The sequence below is a fragment of the Nomascus leucogenys genome, chromosome 13 (assembly GCF_006542625.1).
Source record: "Nomascus leucogenys isolate Asia chromosome 13, Asia_NLE_v1, whole genome shotgun sequence".
NCBI classification, from domain to species: domain Eukaryota; kingdom Metazoa; phylum Chordata; class Mammalia; order Primates; family Hylobatidae; genus Nomascus; species Nomascus leucogenys.
The window spans coordinates 34,766,375-34,785,256 of record NC_044393.1 but is presented as its reverse complement, the minus strand read 5'-3'; the positions used below and the strand labels follow the sequence as shown (position 1 = coordinate 34,785,256).

The 18,882-nt window shown below is 46.0% G+C and overlaps 1 protein-coding gene across 1 annotated transcript in view; it reads right to left on the bottom strand.

Annotated features, from left to right (window-relative positions):
• The window catches only part of STK35 (serine/threonine kinase 35), a 46,916-nt gene that overhangs the window by 15,386 nt on the left and 12,648 nt on the right, over window positions 1-18,882 (bottom strand). Inside the window, exon 3 of the mRNA XM_003273432.3 lies at window positions 15,786-16,535. Coding sequence (XP_003273480.1) covers window positions 15,823-16,535 — 713 coding nt within the window. The 3' untranslated portion in view covers window positions 15,786-15,822. The remainder of the gene's footprint in view (window positions 1-15,785; window positions 16,536-18,882) is intronic.

Here is an 18,882-nt window from a genome sequence, read left to right as displayed (position 1 = left end):
GCCAACAAGGTCGTGCCTACAGAGAGGTCCATATGGACTTTTGGTTACAACAACTAGTTAAAGCCCACTAAGCCAAGGGGAACTCACTGGAGGCACTTGCTAAGGGGTTTGGAGATCTCTTTGGGGGAAAGAATGCTATCACAAATTGTTAGTGAGAAGCAAAGTGAAAATGTATGATTAGCCTATGAGGATGTGGCAAAAACAAACAAAATAGCAGGATGGGGGCAATACACAGAGCCACCATTGACTCAACTCTAATCAGGAGCTAGGAACTGTGCCGGACACAGCCTACAGTGAGGAACACTTACTGCACTGACCAGACAAGGAAATGGGGGCCCAGGGAAGGTAGATCACTTGCCCAAAGCTGCCCAGCTAGTTAAGTAGGAGAGCTGCTGTTTAAACCTAGATTGACCAGTCCAACAGGTTCAACAGCAAGTCTCCTGATGTCTTGACACCAATATAGAAGCAAAGGTTTCTCATCTTCCTATTTAGATGCTACCCTTTCTACCTTCCCATGTGCTCTGGAAGGTGCCTGTGCTGTCTCACACTTTCCGGAGACATGTACTGCCGGTGTGGCATCTCATCTTCCCCTCCTGGGGGACTGACAGTTCTCCCCTCATTGTTACTGACTCACCTGCCTAAAATATAGCCTTGCTCACCACCACCCACTCACCCTCGTCTTTTTTGGCAGGATGAAGTTCATTCTCCTCAGGCTGGCATTCAAGGCTCTTGGCAACTTAGCCCTATTTAGCTTTCTACTCTAGCCTCTGTGTGAACCCACCCAGGGATAGGCACTCTCCACAAATTCCAGTGTTCTGTCTTTGGACGTGCTATGGCCCCTGCTTCAAATATCCTAATATGTTCTTCTTTCTTCAAGGTCCATCTTAAGTCACGTGTCCTCTACTTTGCCATCACTTCCTTCTTCGGCAAAAGCCAGCTCCCTTCTCTGAGCTCCTGGTGGCCCTGAGACAGTGTGGTGCACCTGGACTTGCTCACATGACCACTCTTTGGTAGCTCAATGGAGCGCATGAGCGCTGGAGCTCTGGCCCTTGAGCTGGCATGAGCTAGCCACGTGGCCAGTGCTAAATCACTTCCTTTCTCTGGAGTGGGAGTTGGGGGGACAACAATACTCAGGATGCAGGTGAGGATTTCACAATATTTAAAAAAGAGTGGGGAGTACTGACGCCAAGACTGCACAGGCCTAGGCTAATGTGTGGGTTTTTGTTTTTAAGCAAAAAAATTTAAAAAGTAAAAAAAAATACTTTTTTAAAATAGAAAAAAGTGTACAGAATAAGGATATGAAGAAAGAAGGGCCAGGCACGGTGGCTCAGGCTTGTAAGCCCAGCACTTTAGGAGGCTGAGGCAGGAGGAGAGCTTGAGCCCAGAAGGTCGAGGCTGCAGTAAGCCAAGATCGTGCCACTGTACTCCAGCCTGGGTGACAGAGCACGACCCTGTCTCATGTTTGTGTTTTACACTAAATGTTAATGAATCAAGTTTTTAAAAAATTTTAAGTTTAGAAAGCAAAAAAGTTATAGTAAGCTAAGGTTAATTTATTTTTAAAGAAAGAAATTCTACAATAGTGTACAGTAATGTCCTAGGCCTTCACACTGACTCATTACTCACTCACTGACTCACCCAGAGCAACTTCTAGTCCTGCAAGCTCTATTCATAGTAAGTGCCCTATACAGGTATACCATTTTTAATCTTTAAAAAAAAAACAAAAAACTTTAATATAATTTTGTAGAGATAGGGGTCTCTCTCTGTGGCCCAGGCTGGTCTCAAACTCCTGGGCTCAGGTGATCTTCCTGTCTCGGCCTCCCAAAGTGTTGGGAATATAGGCATAGGCCAGCAAGCCCAGCTATTTTTTACCTTTTATGCCACATTTTCACTGTACCTTTTCTATGTTTACATGTTTAGATAAACAAACACCACTGTGTTACAACTGCCTATAGTATTCAGTACCACAACATGCTGTACAGGTTTGCAGTCTAGGAGCAATAGGCTCTATCTACCATATAGCCTAGGTGTGTAGGAGACTATACCATCTAGGACTGTGTAAGAACACTCCATGATGTGTGCACAAAGACAAAATCGCTTCACAATGGATTTCTCAGAATATATCCCCATCATTAAGTGACGCATGAGTATATAGTGAATGCAAGATGATCGGCAAGCTCCTAATTCTCAGCAACCATTTGCTGAATTTGTATAAAGACCTAGGTCCCCAGGGGGTTCCAGGGAAGGGGGTCTGGTGAGCAGGCAGATGACCCAACCTCTACCCACTCCCTATATTGTCATTCAAACCACGGTGTGACGGGATGGCCAAAGGAGTGACTCCGAAGCCCCTTCCCCACTGGCTGACCGTCCCGATAAGGTTGGAGGGCCACCCCTCAGCTCCTGGTGCTTGCACTTAGAAACCTGAAGATCACTGAAACCAGGGACTACAGACCTTCTTCCCCCACCTCCCTCCCCTGTATGCCTTTCCCTAACCCAAAATAGAAAGTATTTCCCAATTTACAAATTAAAGTAGTTCTCAAAATCAATTTTACAGCCAGCAATCATGACTCTGATGTTATATAACTAGTAAAAATAAATAAATAAAGAGAGAGCGAGATGCCCATACTGGAGAGCTGCCCCGTGACAGGATCACCAGGCTGCCCATGTGACAAGACCCTGCACAGGTTTTCAGCTCTAAAAAACAACAAAACGCCATGTTCTTGAGACACAATTACAGCAGAGTACAGATGCAAATAAGGACAGAAGAGCAACACATCATAACCTAATGAGAAGCTGATTACCAAGAAAAGAACAAAACGCAGCAAGACTCAGCCATGAACGCAGCCCCGAGTCCAAGGGGCCATTCTGTGCCTGTGAAGGTGCTCTTTGTTCAGCAGCAAAACTGAGATCCAACAATCCTCTAAAAAAACCCAGATAAACGGGTGCCACTTACCACAAACACCCACGCAGGAGAGAGAGCACAGTCTCATGTCCGCCCGTCCAAGACACATTTATGTATCTCCCTACTCCCCTAAACCCTCTCCTGCTGCAGCATTCACTCTTACATGGCTCTGTCCCCACCACCCAGTCACTCAAGCCACAGATGATGGAGTCAGCTCTGAGCTACTCCTTCCTACCTTCCGAATTCAGTCCATCTGAGAGCCCTTTTGAATCTCCAAAATGTACCTTGAATTCACTCCCACTTCACCATCTCCCCTAACCTAGACAGCTACAGCCTCCTACCTGGGCTCCCTGCTTCCACACCTGCCTCTCTCCAGTTCTACTGGCCACAGAGCAGCCAGTGACCTCCTCCTGGCCTCCCACGCCTTGACCACTGCACTCCAGCCAGCTCCCTCCTCCTCTGCTTGGCAGAGGCCTCATCCTTCAGGTCTCGGCTTCAATGCCACCTCCTCAGAGAGCCTTTCTCTGACCGCCTTGGGCAGGTCCTCACTTTCTGCTATTTTCTTCATTTACACACAACAACTGAAACTGTACCTATGGTACTCTTGTATGACATGTCTCTCAAACTCAGTGCCTCAAGGGTGAGGACCATGTCTGCTTTCTTCACCCATGTGTTATTAATAGAGGCACCCACCACAGTGCCTGACACACAGTTGATCAAAAAATTAACGGGCCCCCTCGGGCACACGTTTTCCTTTTTATTGGTGGGGGAGGGGGAAGCACACGAGCCTGCACACATTCTGAGATGCTAATTCTCGCTCTGCCACCAGCATGCCTGAGAACTGGCATGAAAGGGCAGCAGGACCCAACACCTGTGTGGTACCTGCTGCATGCCTGGCAGGCCTATGCCAGCTTTTCATTCACGTTCTGTGTAATCCCCACGGCAATCCCTCCAGGTGTTAGCAACCCCCCTTTACGGAGGCGGACTCGGAGGCTCAGAGAGATGCCCAGGGTTTACATGGACTGAGGATGGGAATTCTCATCTCCATGGCCCAAACCTGGCTCACAGCGGGTGCTCAATACATGTCTGTGGAACAGAAAAATGAAGTTTGCTAGTCACGATTTAAAGTCATGTTTAAGATTCCACTTAGAGGCCTGGTGCAGTGGCTCAAACCTGTAATCACAGCACTTTGGGAGGCCGAGGCGAGTGGATCACGAGGTCAGGAGATTGAGACCATCCTGGCCAACATGGTGAAACCCTGTCTCTAATAAAAATATGAGAATTAGCTGGGCGTGGTGGCATGCACCTATAATCCCAGCTACTCGGGAGGCTGAGGCAGGAGAATCCTGTGAAGCCAGTGAGCCGAGATTGTGTCACTGCACTCCAGCCTGGCAACAGAGCGAGACCCTGCCTCAAAAAACAAAAACAAAAACAAAAAAAAAACCCTACAAAGATTCTACTTAGAGACCTAAGTTCCACCTGTGCCTCGGAGGGACTTCCCTGTTTCCTATGCCCTGTTGCTTCTCAATTTCTCCTTCCTCTAGGGGTGACCTGCCTATCATTCAGACTTCACAGGAATCCTGTGGTTGCCCTGACAGTACTCACCTGAGATCACCTTGAGACATTCATCATTATTATGGCTCAGAAGTCCACTTCCCCAGGGAAGCCCACGGAGAAGTTAAATTGTTTCCTCCTACTCCCAGGAGCAAGAGGCCACAGGGCTTCGCCCCATCCTAAAGACAAATGCACTGAGAGAGAGCCTGAGCGGGAGTCAGTTGTCCCAGGGTCCCAGAACCACATCCACCATGGAACTAGGAACATGCCAGGGCAGAAGGAACGGGGGAAAGGGAAAAGAGCGGTCCTTCAGGTACCTTGGTTCTCTGGAGGATTGACTTGTCCAAGTCACAGTGCTAGGTAATTATACAATTACTGATGGAATTATAGAGGCCAGGACCTTACAGGCCCTCCCGATTCTCACGCTTAGGTCCAAGCTTTTTGAAGGTAAAAGGATAAAAGGTGAGGGCAATGGTCTGCATGTCTAAAAGATGGCAGGGTGGCTGACTGCACATTTACCCTCTTTTGCCAGAGCAGTTCTGAAGCTTTTGTGTTCATCAGCCATCACCTGGAGAGCTGATACAATACCACTCCCCAGTTTCCAACTCAGTAGGTTGGTTTGAGGTGCAGCCAGAAATATGCATTTTTAACAAGTTCCCAGGTGATGCTGCTGGTCTGGGAACCACATCTTGAGAACCACTGGTGCTAGGGTTTCTCGCTGACACTGTGTGTTGGGGGGTGGGATTGAGTGAGGAGGAGCAGAGAGGAGACAAGGGCTTGAAGATATCTTCACCAACACTCCTTACTCATAACATCCTCTGTTCCTGCTGCAGATAAAATAAAAGCAATCTTTTAACCATGGTTAAACTTCACCCAGGTTCATATAATTAGGCTGAAGACTCACATCTGGGTCTCCCTATGGCAATGATCCCAACTCAGTTCTAAGAGCAGGAGCGAGTCTGGTATTATCGCGACAGCTGTTGTCCTGCTTACAGGACTCCAGAGCAGCAGGAAGGAGCTATGTGCTCTCTGAAGACTTTTCCTGCTATACCTGCTGGTACTCTGGCCCTAAGATGCTCAGGTCAGAAGAGGGAGGAGGACCTCTAGACCATGTCAGTGGTGACATCTGGATTTCAGTTTAGGCACTTGGCCTAAACTCCAAAATATTTTTAAAAGTTAAAGTTAGCCTGTTTGTCTGGGGTGTGGTATAATCACTTATTTCTGCTGTTCTATGCAAACCAAGGGTTCCTTCCAAACGTCATCAGATCCAAGATGCAATCTGGTTACTAACAACAGAGTCTTTACTTGTGACTTCCAGTTCTCTTTGTGTCTGGTACAAGGCCGGGCTGTGCTGGTAATGCCCGCACAACCTGCCAAGATCTGACAACACTATACTCCCAACTCCATGCCTTAGATTTGCCCTAGGCACACCTAGCTTTCTGAGAGGGCATGTCTTAAGCACATCCAAAAAAAGTAGAAAAGAAAAAACAAAGGGGTGCTGTACATGGTGAAGGGTTTTCTTTCCCCACAAAGATGGAAGTAAATGCACAATGAGTCAATTGGTTCACATCATCTTTGTGATTTTCCCAGTAAAATAGATAATCAATACTAAAACCCAACACGATATAACAAAGCCAACCTGCCTCCCATTACAGCTACGCTACCATGCCTGAGTTCAGGGGAAAAAAAAATAAAGGTGACCATTCATAAGGTGACTTCCCCAAGCCCCACATCAAGATGCTTTTTGCAGCCTGGGAAAATGGAAGCATTTTCATCTTCTTCACTACGGCCTATGGAGTGCCTGGGTGGCCCTAATCCATTCCTCCCATGTCCCTAGACATCACTTTCTTTAATAAAGAAACAAAATATAGAGTTCTGACCTGTGTACGATGCAGGCTGAGTTATAGCTTTCCCCTGGCACCTCTGAAAGTGAAATTTCTTTAAAGTTGGGAAATTCATTGCAGTGTTTTATGGTATTGATTTATTTTAAACTTGCTTGGCAGTTTTAAGGCCTGCCATGCCTCTGAATCCTAGAAACGCTGGAGGAGATCTCCATTTCCTCTGATTTTGCAATACCACGGTGGACTCACTAGTGGAAATGAAAAGAGGGGCTGGGAGCATGAATGCGGCTGCCCTAATCAAGACAGAGCCTTGGGCACTCTCCCTAGGTCCTGGGTCCACAATATATCTCCAGTTGGGAATTTCAATACCTCAACAGTAGTACCCTTTCCTCCTGTAGCTGAGAATACTGTAATCAAACCAAACCTGAGTATGTACCCTGAGATGTGGCCCCTGCGCATCTCACCTGGCTTACAAGGTACCCCTAAAACCTACCTTCAAGAACCAGCCTGGAATACCACCTCCTCCACTCTTTCCTGTCTTCCTGTATCTCTACTGAGCCATCTATAACCCATTACAACCAAGTGTCCATATCTCATCTGCATAATTAAACTAAGTTCCTAGGAGACCATACTGGGGTCTAAACAATCAATGCCTCCACTGGGCAAGTGCCTACCATATGCCAGAAGGGCTCTTGCCCACCAAATCTGACTTGGCCCCAGAATCCTTCGACACAGGGCTATGGGCAGCCACATCAATTGGAGTAAGCATGAGTGACGGAATCCCTTGCTTAAGTTAGGATTCAATGAGTGAGCTGGAAGATTTGTCAGGAAGAAACAGAGCAACCGCTGCCATTCTGCTGGGTCCTCATCAACTTTAAATCCCTGGGTTCACTCAGAATGGGCTTCTGCCAGGGCACCAGGACCACAGACACGTATGATGCCTTTGGCTCTTACTGGAGCCCTTTCCTTGTAGCTGGTGCCAGACGCTGGCCTAATGACAGCATTCCCTCAGTGCCGGGTGCTTTACCAGCTGCCTGTGGGTGGAGGTGTGCTTTGGATCTCCTACTTTCCAACCTTTTGGCAATTTTGACCTGGCTGCATACGTGGCTCCTGCCTTCTCTGCTGCCAGACCTTGGTTATATGGGCACCTCACACTATCCCAGCCTTGCCTCCTCTGCCAATGTTTGGGGCAGTCATTGTAACACAGGAGGAATCCACATGCAGGCTGATCTCACCTGAAGGGATGGCTGATGACCCTGCCACAGTGTGCCTGTGCTGAAACCAGTGTCAGACTGTGAAGGACACCCATGGCAGCCCTGGGTGCTTTACTGTATGGTGCTATTGGAGGGGAACCCACCATCTGCCTCAGAATAGAAACTCATTAAAAGTGGCTTTAAGAGGCTGTAGAATGCAGAATGGAGCAGTAGAATTTCCAGACAGATACACCTTGTCTCAAATCCTGGCTCTCAAAACCTTAGGAAAGTGATTTTCTGCTTCCTTATCTGCAGAAAAGAGGGCACATAACAGAATAGCTAAGCAGATGATGTATGATAATGATACGTGTAAAGTTAATTCAGGGCTTGGAATAAAAAGGCAGGGTCTCTGCCCTGCACAAGTCAAGGGGTCCCTCAAAGCAGGTTTTGATAACCAGCAGCTGTTGGTGGGAGTGTCTTTGCTTCCCTGGGGTAAGAGGAAATGGGAGTTGGAAGCACCCCTGAACCATCAGGCAGCTTTGCTCACAGCTGGACGATTACAAGAGCCACTTTGATTTGCCCAAAGGGATGCTATCTAGGTTAGGTGGAGCCAAGGATGCCACGAAGGAAGAACATGTGAGCAGCAACTGGGCCTTGACGTCAACAGCCCCGGGCCAGGCCTGTCCCTTCATGGATACTTTCATGTCCTGCAGAGCTGCAAGGGACAGATTATCCCTGGGGGGGCCATCGGCCCCGTTACATAACTGATAGCTCAGCTTCCTGCTGTTGATGCGGCAGAAACAATCAAGAGATGGCAACAGCAGGTCACTGGGGAGCTTGTGGGGACTTACAAAAAAATTAAAATACCAGCCTTCCCCACCTGGAGAGGAAAACTCCTCAGAAAACACCAGCAGAGAGATGAGGCCCCAAGGGACATGTCTCTTTGTATACAGGTATCTAGCGTCACTAGGGTCTTCACAGTTGAAGACTGAGCTTCAATTTCCTGAGAGAAAAGAGAACCAAACACTGACTCTTCACTCATAACCCCCACCTCTTGTGAAGCTGTTTAGTGCTAGTGAGATGGGTTGTGGCAAAGCTGTGACCCCTACTATATGGGCAGGGACTCAAAGAATCTCAGGGGTTCTGGATCTGCCTGGATTAAAGAATTGATCATCATCAAGAGACACCACCTCGACCCCATGATCTCTCTGCTCTTAATAACACCTCCATTCTTACCCACTTCAGGGTACAGCTTAGCGTTTCCCTTTTCCCATCCTCCCTTTGGGAAATTCAAGGCTCCACCAAAGACTAAGTAGGGATCAGCTTCTGGGGTGCAAAACCAAACCACTGACTTCGACCCCTTGGCAGTTACACCTTCCCATGAAGGAAGAACCTTCCTTGCTTCTACTTTCCCTTGGGCTACCTGGCTGCTTATCACTATATTCTGGACCTTTTCAGAGTAGGAGAGGAACTATCTCCTCTTGAAGCCTACTAAGTGTTCCATACCATGAATCTCATAATGCTCTGGGCTTGGTGGGCAGGAAATTCTATCTACTTTGATGCTCAGTTATTTGTTGAATTCAATTAGGAAAACATTTTAAATTTAAAGATGATTCAATGAGGCAATACACCAAACTGGTTAAAGCCATGGACTGAGTCCTGGGTTCAAGGCTGGGCTTTACCCCTTCTTAGCTATGTGACCTTCAGGAATTTACTTGAAAATAAGTAAATGAATTATTAGTCATAAAGCACTCAGCCAGCCCAGGGACGACCATGAATCATTGCCGTTTTGGTCATCTTTGGCGCTGCTGTCCTTCTTCACAGCCTAACCCCTCAGGCTGCCACACTCCTCAGCCAGGCACCAGGTACAGGCAAGGGAGGGCAGTCCTGTAAGGCAGGAGCTAGTTCCTGGCCATCCTGAGAGCTGGGCCAGGAAGTCATAGAGTGGACGTATCCAGTACTGGGGGTCCCAACTTCTCACCTAAAACCATTTTAAAATTTACCCTACAGAGACTGTTTTGAATACTTTGCTGTTTAAAACAAACCATGTTAATTAAGCATTTCTTTTCCAGTTTTTAGTATCATTGCTGATTAACTTGACAGCTACAGTGTAACAACATAGTTTGTGTGTAATTCTAGCCCAAAGCAAAAAATTGGTCATTGAATTGGGCTTCTATGGCTTCAACAGGCAAATATATTCTTGCCTGTCAGATAAGCTGAAAGGGCTTGTGAATTCCTGTCTTTGATTAGGGTCATACTAGGGTTAGATCTTGCAAAATAGAAGTAAAATCTGAAGCGCAGGTCAAGGGGCCAACGCAGGTCACCCAGTATGTTAGCCAAGAGCCACATCTTAGGACCCCAGGCCAGGGATAAATGTATCAACTATTACTTCAACAGAAATTGGGCCTGATTTCCTTCTCTGATGTTAGGCAGCTACTAAGATCTCATATGGAACTAGAAATACTTTCTGTGACCCCTCAGGTCACACCAACATCTGATTTCCTTCAGCAGGCCTTAGCTGCCCACTCCAAAAAGACGTCATTCGAGGGCTTTGGCTTCAAAAGGCCCTAGTAACGGAGGTTTGTATATCAGACAGCAGACTTGGCCATGAATGCAGATTCCCTCATCCCACAACACTCTCCCTGGTAACACGTGGGTGGAGGCACCTGGAACATCAGTTTGGCTGGCTTCCTGCTTGGGATAAAAGGCTGTGGCTAGCTGGTAGGAACCATTAGGAACTATTAAATATCTTTTGCAAGTGACAAATAAGAAAGAGATCAGACCCACCATTGAATGGTCTTTAAAAATAGATATACTTTTCTGGAACAAGTGATTGGACAGTGTGGGCCTTGACTACAGCTTTGTTTCAAAAGAAAAGCTATTTGGCAATCCACAAAAGTGAGGCTACCAAAGATCACTGTCTTCAGAGGGAAATGGAAGCCAACACTTCCACCTAGGCCAAAGTATGGATCTAAACAATGCTACTGTATTACAATTAATTCAGACTGTTTACATAGGGCACTTTCACAACCTCTTGTGATTCCCCCCAACAACCTCAATAAGATATACAGGATCAACTCCATTTTATAGATAATAAAACTGACGCCCTGATAAGTGGAATAATTTGCCTAAGGCCACACAGTCAGGAAAACGCAGAAATAAGACTCCATCCCTGCATTGTTACTAGACACCACTTCTTTCAGGGGAATCCCAGGTTTCCAACCCAAAATGCATTTCCTTTTATTTTTGCAAAAAACTGAAACTAGTTAGTCCTGACTTAAATGCGACTCTGAAATCTACAATCCTAAAACATTGAGGTGTTTTTTCATCTTGGTGGTATAGGGGTCAAGTGTGTTTACTTATGCAACTGGAGTTTTTTTGTTTTTTTTTTGAGACAGGGTCCCTCTCTGGCGCCCAGGCTGGAGTGCAGTGGTGCGATCTTGGCTCACTGCAACCTCTGCCTCCCTGGTTCAAGCAATTCTCCTGCCTCAGTCTCCCAAGTACTGGGCCTATGGCATGTGCCACCACACCTGGCTAATTTTTGTATTTTTAGTAGAGACCAGGTTTCACCATGTTGCCCAGGCTGGTCTCAAACTCATGAGCTCAAACGATCTGCCCCTACTCGGCTTCCCAAAGTACTGGGATTACAAGGCATGAGCTACCACACCCCAGCCTATTTTAATTTTTAATAGTACAAACATCCACAGATATAACCCAAAACAAAAGCTCTTTGGAGTCCGTAAATTCAAAATGTAAAGAGGCTTTCAGACCAAATACTTTGAGAACTACTGGTCTATTCTTTCACTGTCTCCAATTCCTCTCCTCTTCCCCTCTCAAATCCACCCTAGTTACAGGTTTCCCCATTACTCCACCAAAATTGTTCATGAGTACTGATGCTTTCCCATTTACTAAATCCAATGATCAATTCCTCTCAATCAACTAGCAGATGATGCCACAGCTGGCTCCCTCCTCCTCTTGATGTCTTTTCCCCTCTCTCTGGCTCCTTTCTTTCTTCCCACCCTCAATGTTGCACCACCTGGAGCTCAGTCCTCTGACCTCCTCTTGTCTATACCCACTCCAGTACTGTGGCAAATCTCTAAATTTGTATCTCTAGGCTGGACCCCTCCCTTGAACTCCAGACTCATCCAACTGCCTACTCTACATCTGTAGTTGGATTCTAAATAGGCATGCCAAACTTTCAGATAACTAAAACCTAACTTTCTCCTGCCAACCCTATTCCCCCAATGTCTTCCCTATCTTATTTAATGGCAGCTCTATTCTCCCCATCACTTAGGCTGACATCTTGAAGTGATGATTAATTCCTTTCTCTCACACCTCACATATGATCCAGCCGGAAATCCTGCTGGCTCTGACTTCAAAAAAATACCCAAAATCCAATAATCACTTCTCTGTTCCATTGTTTCAAGTCATCATCATCTCTCACCTGGATTACTGCAACAGCCTCCCATCTTATCCCGTTATTTCAAGATGCAAAGTGATCCTTTCAAAAGAGCAGATATCACACAGCTGAAAACATCCCCATGGCTTTCCATCTCATCCAAAAACACAAGCCAAAATCTCTACAGAGGCTTACGAGGCCTATTTGGCTCCTAGTTATCTATCTCTTCCTATATACTCCTTGCTCACTCTAGCCAACTTTCAGGACCTTCACAGTGGCCATTATCTCTGTCTGAGATGCTCTTTCCCCAGAAATCCTTGTGACTCACTCCCTCAACTCCTTCTAACATTCGCTCAAAGGTCACCGCCTCTGGGAGACCCACTCTGATATCTTCCATTGAAAAGTACAACCCCACCCCTCCCCAACACCCAAGCTTCAGATCTCCTCTACCCTGCTCTACTCTTCCCATCCTACCCTCTCACCGCACCCAGCACCGAGCACTTTCTTATACATTACCTATGGGTACTGTCTTCCCAACAGAACGAATGTTAAGCTCCACACTGCAAAAACTTGTCTGTTTTGTTCACTGATGTATTATCTGTGTCTAAAATGGTACTTGGAAAGAGTTTCCAAAGAACATGTTGAATGAATAAATGAAATTATCTTGTCCATCTACAAAACTTGGCAGGGGAAAGCGAGGTCGGACTCAATGTTCTTCCCAACTCAAGCCTCAGATTCTCTGACCAGCCAGATACGGCGCATCTACAGAAGCTGATTTGAAGCTTCTGGCAACACAGGGTTTGGCTCTGGTCACAGACCTGGGCCCAGGCCCACAATTCTAAGTGCCCACCTAAGACAGGGGAGGATAGGCTATGGTCAAATTGGCACCACCAGTACTGTAAAGATTAGCTGTAAGAACCACAAAATGAATTAACAGAACAGCCTGGGACACTCACCAGTAACCATATTCCTAATCTTTTCCCCTGTTCTCAAGGTCGCCTATTTCTCCTACATGAAGGAATCACTCCAATTTAGCCAAAACTGCCCTGCAAAACAGCACAAATCTCAAGTGTGGATATCCAAATGGAAGCCCTGATCTCAATTAGTTATGACAACCCCATAATCGTAACCTAAATTCAGGTCCCTCTTCCAATGACAACCTTCCTATGCCAGAGCAAATCTGAATTTTAAGAGGTCTTTCAAAAGCAGAAAGCATGAGATAGAAACGGGAAGTGACAGCACAAAATACATTTAAAACACTGTCTAGCCAACCCTTTTGGTTTCTAATACAGCACTACCCTAAACCTAGCTTTGGGGAGTGCTGTTCTCCTACCCATGGGTGGTAGGACCAATTGGTTCAGCACCTGGAATACATGTTTGCGGAATGAAAGAATTAAACCTAAGTGACTCACTCCAGAAATACATTCACTGAGAACACGACACATGAAACCAAGCTCAACTTGGTATGAGCCAACCCCACCTAGAAACCAGAGGATAATGAAGAGAAAGGGAGGGAACCCACCCAAGTGATGGAAAGCTCCGTGCCTTATGGCTCCTGAGGCTCCTTGTGACCACCAGGAGGATCAGCGCTAGCTCCATCACCTCGTCAAGACTTCAGCACAACGTAAGAGCAGCTTACTTCTAGCTCACCATATTAAGGGAAAAGGGGGTGGGGGATGCTTGAATAAGATATACCCGTCCTTAACTTAGTAGGATCTGGGGTAAATTACTTAATCCCTTGCAGGGTTGTAAAGGTGAAACAAAATGGTTCACGTGAAACTACCTAGCATATATGCTGGTCAATTTTTCATCTTATTTCTCTTACACACACATCAAACTTCAGTCCAACTATTCTGCTGTTCCTATAAACACCTTTGGGTTTTCCAGTTCAATTTCTGTCTACACTGTTCCCTGTCCTCTCTAATTTCCATGTCTACTTTCCTCACTAACCCAAATTGGTCTAGTTTCTCCAACGTGCCAGGCTCCCTCTGGTTTCAGGTCCTTCGCAGAGGTTGGTCTGTCTATCTGGGATGCTCCCTCACCCCCAATTCCCTCCTCTTGACTCTGTGCATCAACACCTGAAAGGTCAATTTCCCTGAATACCTATTCTCCTTAAACAGCTATAAAAAAATTATGATTTGAAGAATTAGACCTAATGACTCACTACAAAAATACCTTCATTGAGAATACTACACATGAAACCAAGTTCAACTTGGAGTTTCTCTCCCTAATTAAGATGCAGAATTCATGAAGATGGGGAAAGTCTCTGATTTGGCTTATCATGTCACCCCAGAGCCTAGCACATACAGTCATGGGTCGCTTAATGATGGGCTGCTTAACAATTTCTGAGAAATGAGTCATCAGGTGATTGTTGTGTAATGTCAAGAGTGTACTTACACAAACCTAGACGGTGTAGCCTACTATACACCTAGATGACATGTATGGCCTATCATTCCTGGACCACAATTCTGTACAGCATGTTACTGTACTGAATACTATAGGGAGTTGTAACACAATGGTAAGTTTTTGTGTATCTAAACACAGAAAAGGTAACACACTGCACCATAATATGCACTATAACATTACAACAGCTACATCACTAGGTAATAGGAATTTTTCAGTTCCATTATAATCTCATGGGACCACCGTCATATAGGCCATTCCTTTTTGACCAAAACATTGTTCATGCGGAGCATGACTGTACTTGACAAAGGAAAGCTCACATTTTTTTTTTTTTTTTTTTGAGACGGAGTCTCGCTCTGTCACCCAGGCTGGAATGCAGTGGCACGATCTCAGCTCACTGCAAGCTCTGCCTCCCGGGTTCACACTATTCTCCTGCCTCAGCCTCCCGAGTGGCTGGGACGACAGGTGCCCGCCACCACACCTGGCTAATTTTTTGTATTTTTAGTAGAGATGGGGTTTCACTGTGTTAGCCAGGATGGTCTTGATCTCCTGAACTCGTGATCCGCCCACCTCAGAATAAATTTTTTAAATAAGCAAAGACTTCTACATAAATATTCACTAATACATTATTTAAGTATCTAAAATGGAAAAAATCTGTTTTCTGAAGTAAGAGAATGGTTAAATTATGGTACATATAATAGGAATGTCATACAGTCCCTGAAAAGCCATACTTCCAAAGTATGACATGGAGGAATGCTCAGATTAGTAATGAGTAAAAAGAAAAAGACCTCGACCAACTAGGGCAAGATCTAAACTATGTGGAACTGGATGTGTGAGTAGGTGGGATACAATTAGAGATAGGGTTTATTCTCTGAAAACCTGCCTACCTCTTATGCACGTTTTCTACAGTGAGCATTTATAATGATGAGAAAGAGCATTTCTAAAAAAAGGGAGACTCGGCTTAAATGCAACCTCCTCTCAGAAGACTTCTCTAGACTTTCCAATGTGTACTCAGATAATTGCACATTTCTCCCATCAAGGCATGGGGGGGATCTTTGAAAAGAAGCATTTCGTTTTCTTCAACTTTGTATTCCACTCCAAGTTCACAGGGCCCATGCCAGGGTCCAGAATGAAGAACCCAGTCCAAGAAGCGGGCATACAGAAAAAAAAGGGAGGCTGGGCATGGTGGCTCACGCCTGTAATCCCAGCACTTTGGGAGGCTGAGACCGGCAGATCGCTTGAGGTCAGAAGTTCGAGACCAGCCTAGCCAACATGGTGAAACTCCATCTCTACTAAAAATACAAAAATTAGCCAGGCACGATGGCGGGTGCCCGTACTCCCAGCTACCCAGGTGGCTGAGGCACGAGAATCGCTTGAAATCGGGAGGTAGAGGTTGCAGTGAGCCGAGATCCTGCCACTGCACCCACTGCGCTCCAGCCTGACCAACAGAGTGAGACCCTGTCTCAAAACAAAAAACAACAACAGAGAGCACTCACCTAGTTTAAAATCACCCAAAATGCTTAGCCCTGAATTTTAAGCAGCACATGTGACCTGGTCCATTCTGGTTTCAAGTTCAAAGGCATCAGGCCGGTCCTGTGGGTTAGCAGCTAACATATCTTTCAAGAGCTGCTTGATCCCCTCAGACATGGAAGTCCTGCGTTTTTGGGGGATGTGCAACTCCATCTTTGGGTTTTCTAGCAGCGCCTCACCAACAGGGACGATCTCAGTCCCCTGTTTAATGTAGGTCCCCAGGAGCTCCTTCTTGGTCTCAGAGTCAATAAAAGTGATTCTTTCTATCATTGCCCAGATGATAATGCCCAGGGCAAAGATGTCCGCCTTGGCTGTGTAGTGTCCCTCCCAGACTTCAGGAGCCATGTAGAAGTCCGAGCCGCAGGCTGAGGACAGCCAGTACTTATTCACATTCACATTTTTGTTGTCTTGATTGCCCTCTTTGCCTCGGGGTGCCAGCCCAGCACAGACCTTGCTTAGTCCAAAGTCGGCCACTTTGAGGATGGGGGTGCCAGACCGCTCTGTGATGAGGATGTTGTCTGGCTTCAGGTCCCTGTGCACAATATGGTTTTTGTGCAGGAAGGCAATGGCGCTCGTGAGCTGTAGCATGAAACTTTTGTTGGTGGCCGGGTCCGGCCTCCGGGACAGGACATACTGATTCAGGTCTCCACCTTCACAGAACTCCATGACAAACCAGAGATAGCAGGGCTCCTCAGCATAACCCAGGATCCTTTCTCCTAAATCAAAGAAGATAGGAAGGAGCTTGAGTGAAATGGACACAGTCACACTTCTTTTGAACTAAAGGATGCAGTGTATTCAAGAATGACATTGGTGACAAACAACTGCTCCAAGGGGACCTGCACAACTGACACTGAGTCCCTTTATAAGGTATGACACAGGCACCAGGGACTGGTATCAGGCACCTGGGTTTGGAATGAGGCCCAGGTGGAAACTCAGGTTTACTGCTGTCTGGTTGACTGCGAAGCCTTTTTGTTTCATTATACTGTCTCCAAACAGGCAGTGCCATACCACCCACACCTCCCAAGGCTGCTGGGCAGATGGGACAAGGGAAAGCATGCAAGAAGGCTGTCACGGGTCTTTGCTTCTAATATCATTGTTACTCCAAGCTGAGCAAATGACTTTTCCTCTCTTTTTTCCTGACTTGTAGAAGGATTCTTGTTAATGAACCTAGAATGGCACTACAATTTCCTTTATTTCAGAAGCACACTCCGATCCATCAATATTTTCTGTAAGCCTACCACATGCCTAGCACAAGTTAGGTACATAACATGCCCCCATCTCTATGAGGCTTAGTTTCAAGGAGATGAAAGGTATCCACAGCAGCAACCATCAAAAGCTGTACATCTCCATCAGGGTCAACTCCTACAAATAGTGAAGTGGGGGCAGGAGCCACCAGATCTGAATGCACATCTCCATCAGGGTCAACTCATATAAACAGTGAAGGGGGGGCAGGAGCTGCCAGATCTGAAGGTGTCAGAGGGGGCAGGACTGAACTTACCCTGTAAAAGGCAGGCAGTAGATCAGTGGGGGAGCAGGAAGGTAATTCTAGGCTGAAAGATGGAATGGATGATGGAATGCAGGACAAAAAGACCAGAAAGGTGTAAATTGGAAGTCTGGTGGGAACAGTGGAGTCTAAAGTCGATGTACAAGACAGATTTAAATTGTGTGGGCTTGAAACTCTAGGAAAGCTGGTGACCAGCCTCTCCAAGCAAATCTCAATGTTCTTTATAAAGCAACTGACAGTCCAGTGAATCTTTATGTGGATGTTATCTGATGACTACAACTGCTCCCAAAGCTAAGCCTAAGAAGGCAGATTATTTTATCTCACTGATGAGGAGAGGCTGGGTCTGCAAATGTGCTGGCTTGTTCTGGGTGGTCACAAGGTCATTTGTAACTGAGCCAGGACCTGAAGAGAAGTCCTCTCTCTGGCCCCAGTATGGAGTATGCATCCTACCAAAAATGACTGCACTTCCTCAGACAGCTTCTGGCAGAGGGTTCCTTTTACTAGTCATTTACTCTATTATAAAGAAAACCAGTGATCTGGGTGAGACTGCTAACCCAAACAGCCCTGAAATTACTAAGGCACACAGTCTACTAAAGTCAATGGTCTGAGAGTTCTGGGTTCAGCCAAGATGATGTGACGTACAAAACAAAAGCTTTACGTTTCTGATCACAATCGGATAGACTTCACTTCCCTTGTAATTATATAATTTATTTGCTTATATTACTCACAATCAAAGTAATACAGGTAGAACCAGTTTAGGGCAGATGTTTTTTGTTCTTTTCAAATCAGTTATTTCCCCTCTCATAATCCTCTATCTAGGTCATGGGCAGAGGCCCTCTATGTAAAAATACTGCACAATGAAGCATCAGTCGGAAGCCCAAGTCAATCCAGATGCTAAAGACCCACAAAAAGGAGAGCAAGAAATGTATACTACAGGTAGAACCAGAAAGGAAAAGATTAAAAAGCCATCCAATTCCTTTTGCAAAGGCCACATCAGAAAACACTGAAACTTCTGGTGGGGGAATAAAGGAAGAGGAATGATGATTATTTTATATACAAAGTTAGTAACTATGGCAACCTAAGGAAAAAGAAAACAAGTCTGCAAAACAGACTATAATCTAAGTCCAGGTTATGAGAATCCAGGGAAAGAAAAAACGGTAAAAAAAAGAACCCAAAGTTTGTGAGTGGTTGGGGGAGACTGGACCTTCTGACTGAGGAGCTGCTCTGAGGAAGGAGCTAGACTCAGGAGATGCTACAGGAGGGGCTGTTTGTTGAGAGGAAAATTCTGGACAGGAAGAAGTATTCTCAGAATCACACCCAGCAACAGTGGGTATGACAGAATGGAAAACTGGGAGCGCAGCTATTTGTCCCAGATACAAAAGTGTTATTATTTTTACGAGTCAAGGTTTCACTCTGTCACCCAGGTTGGAGTGCAGAGGTGTGACCATAGCTCACAGTAGCCTCCAACCCCTGTGCTCAAGTGGTCCTCCCACCTTGGCTTCCCAACGTACTTCCAAAAGAAGTACTTTTGAGGCTGGGTGCAGTGGCCTCAATAGTCC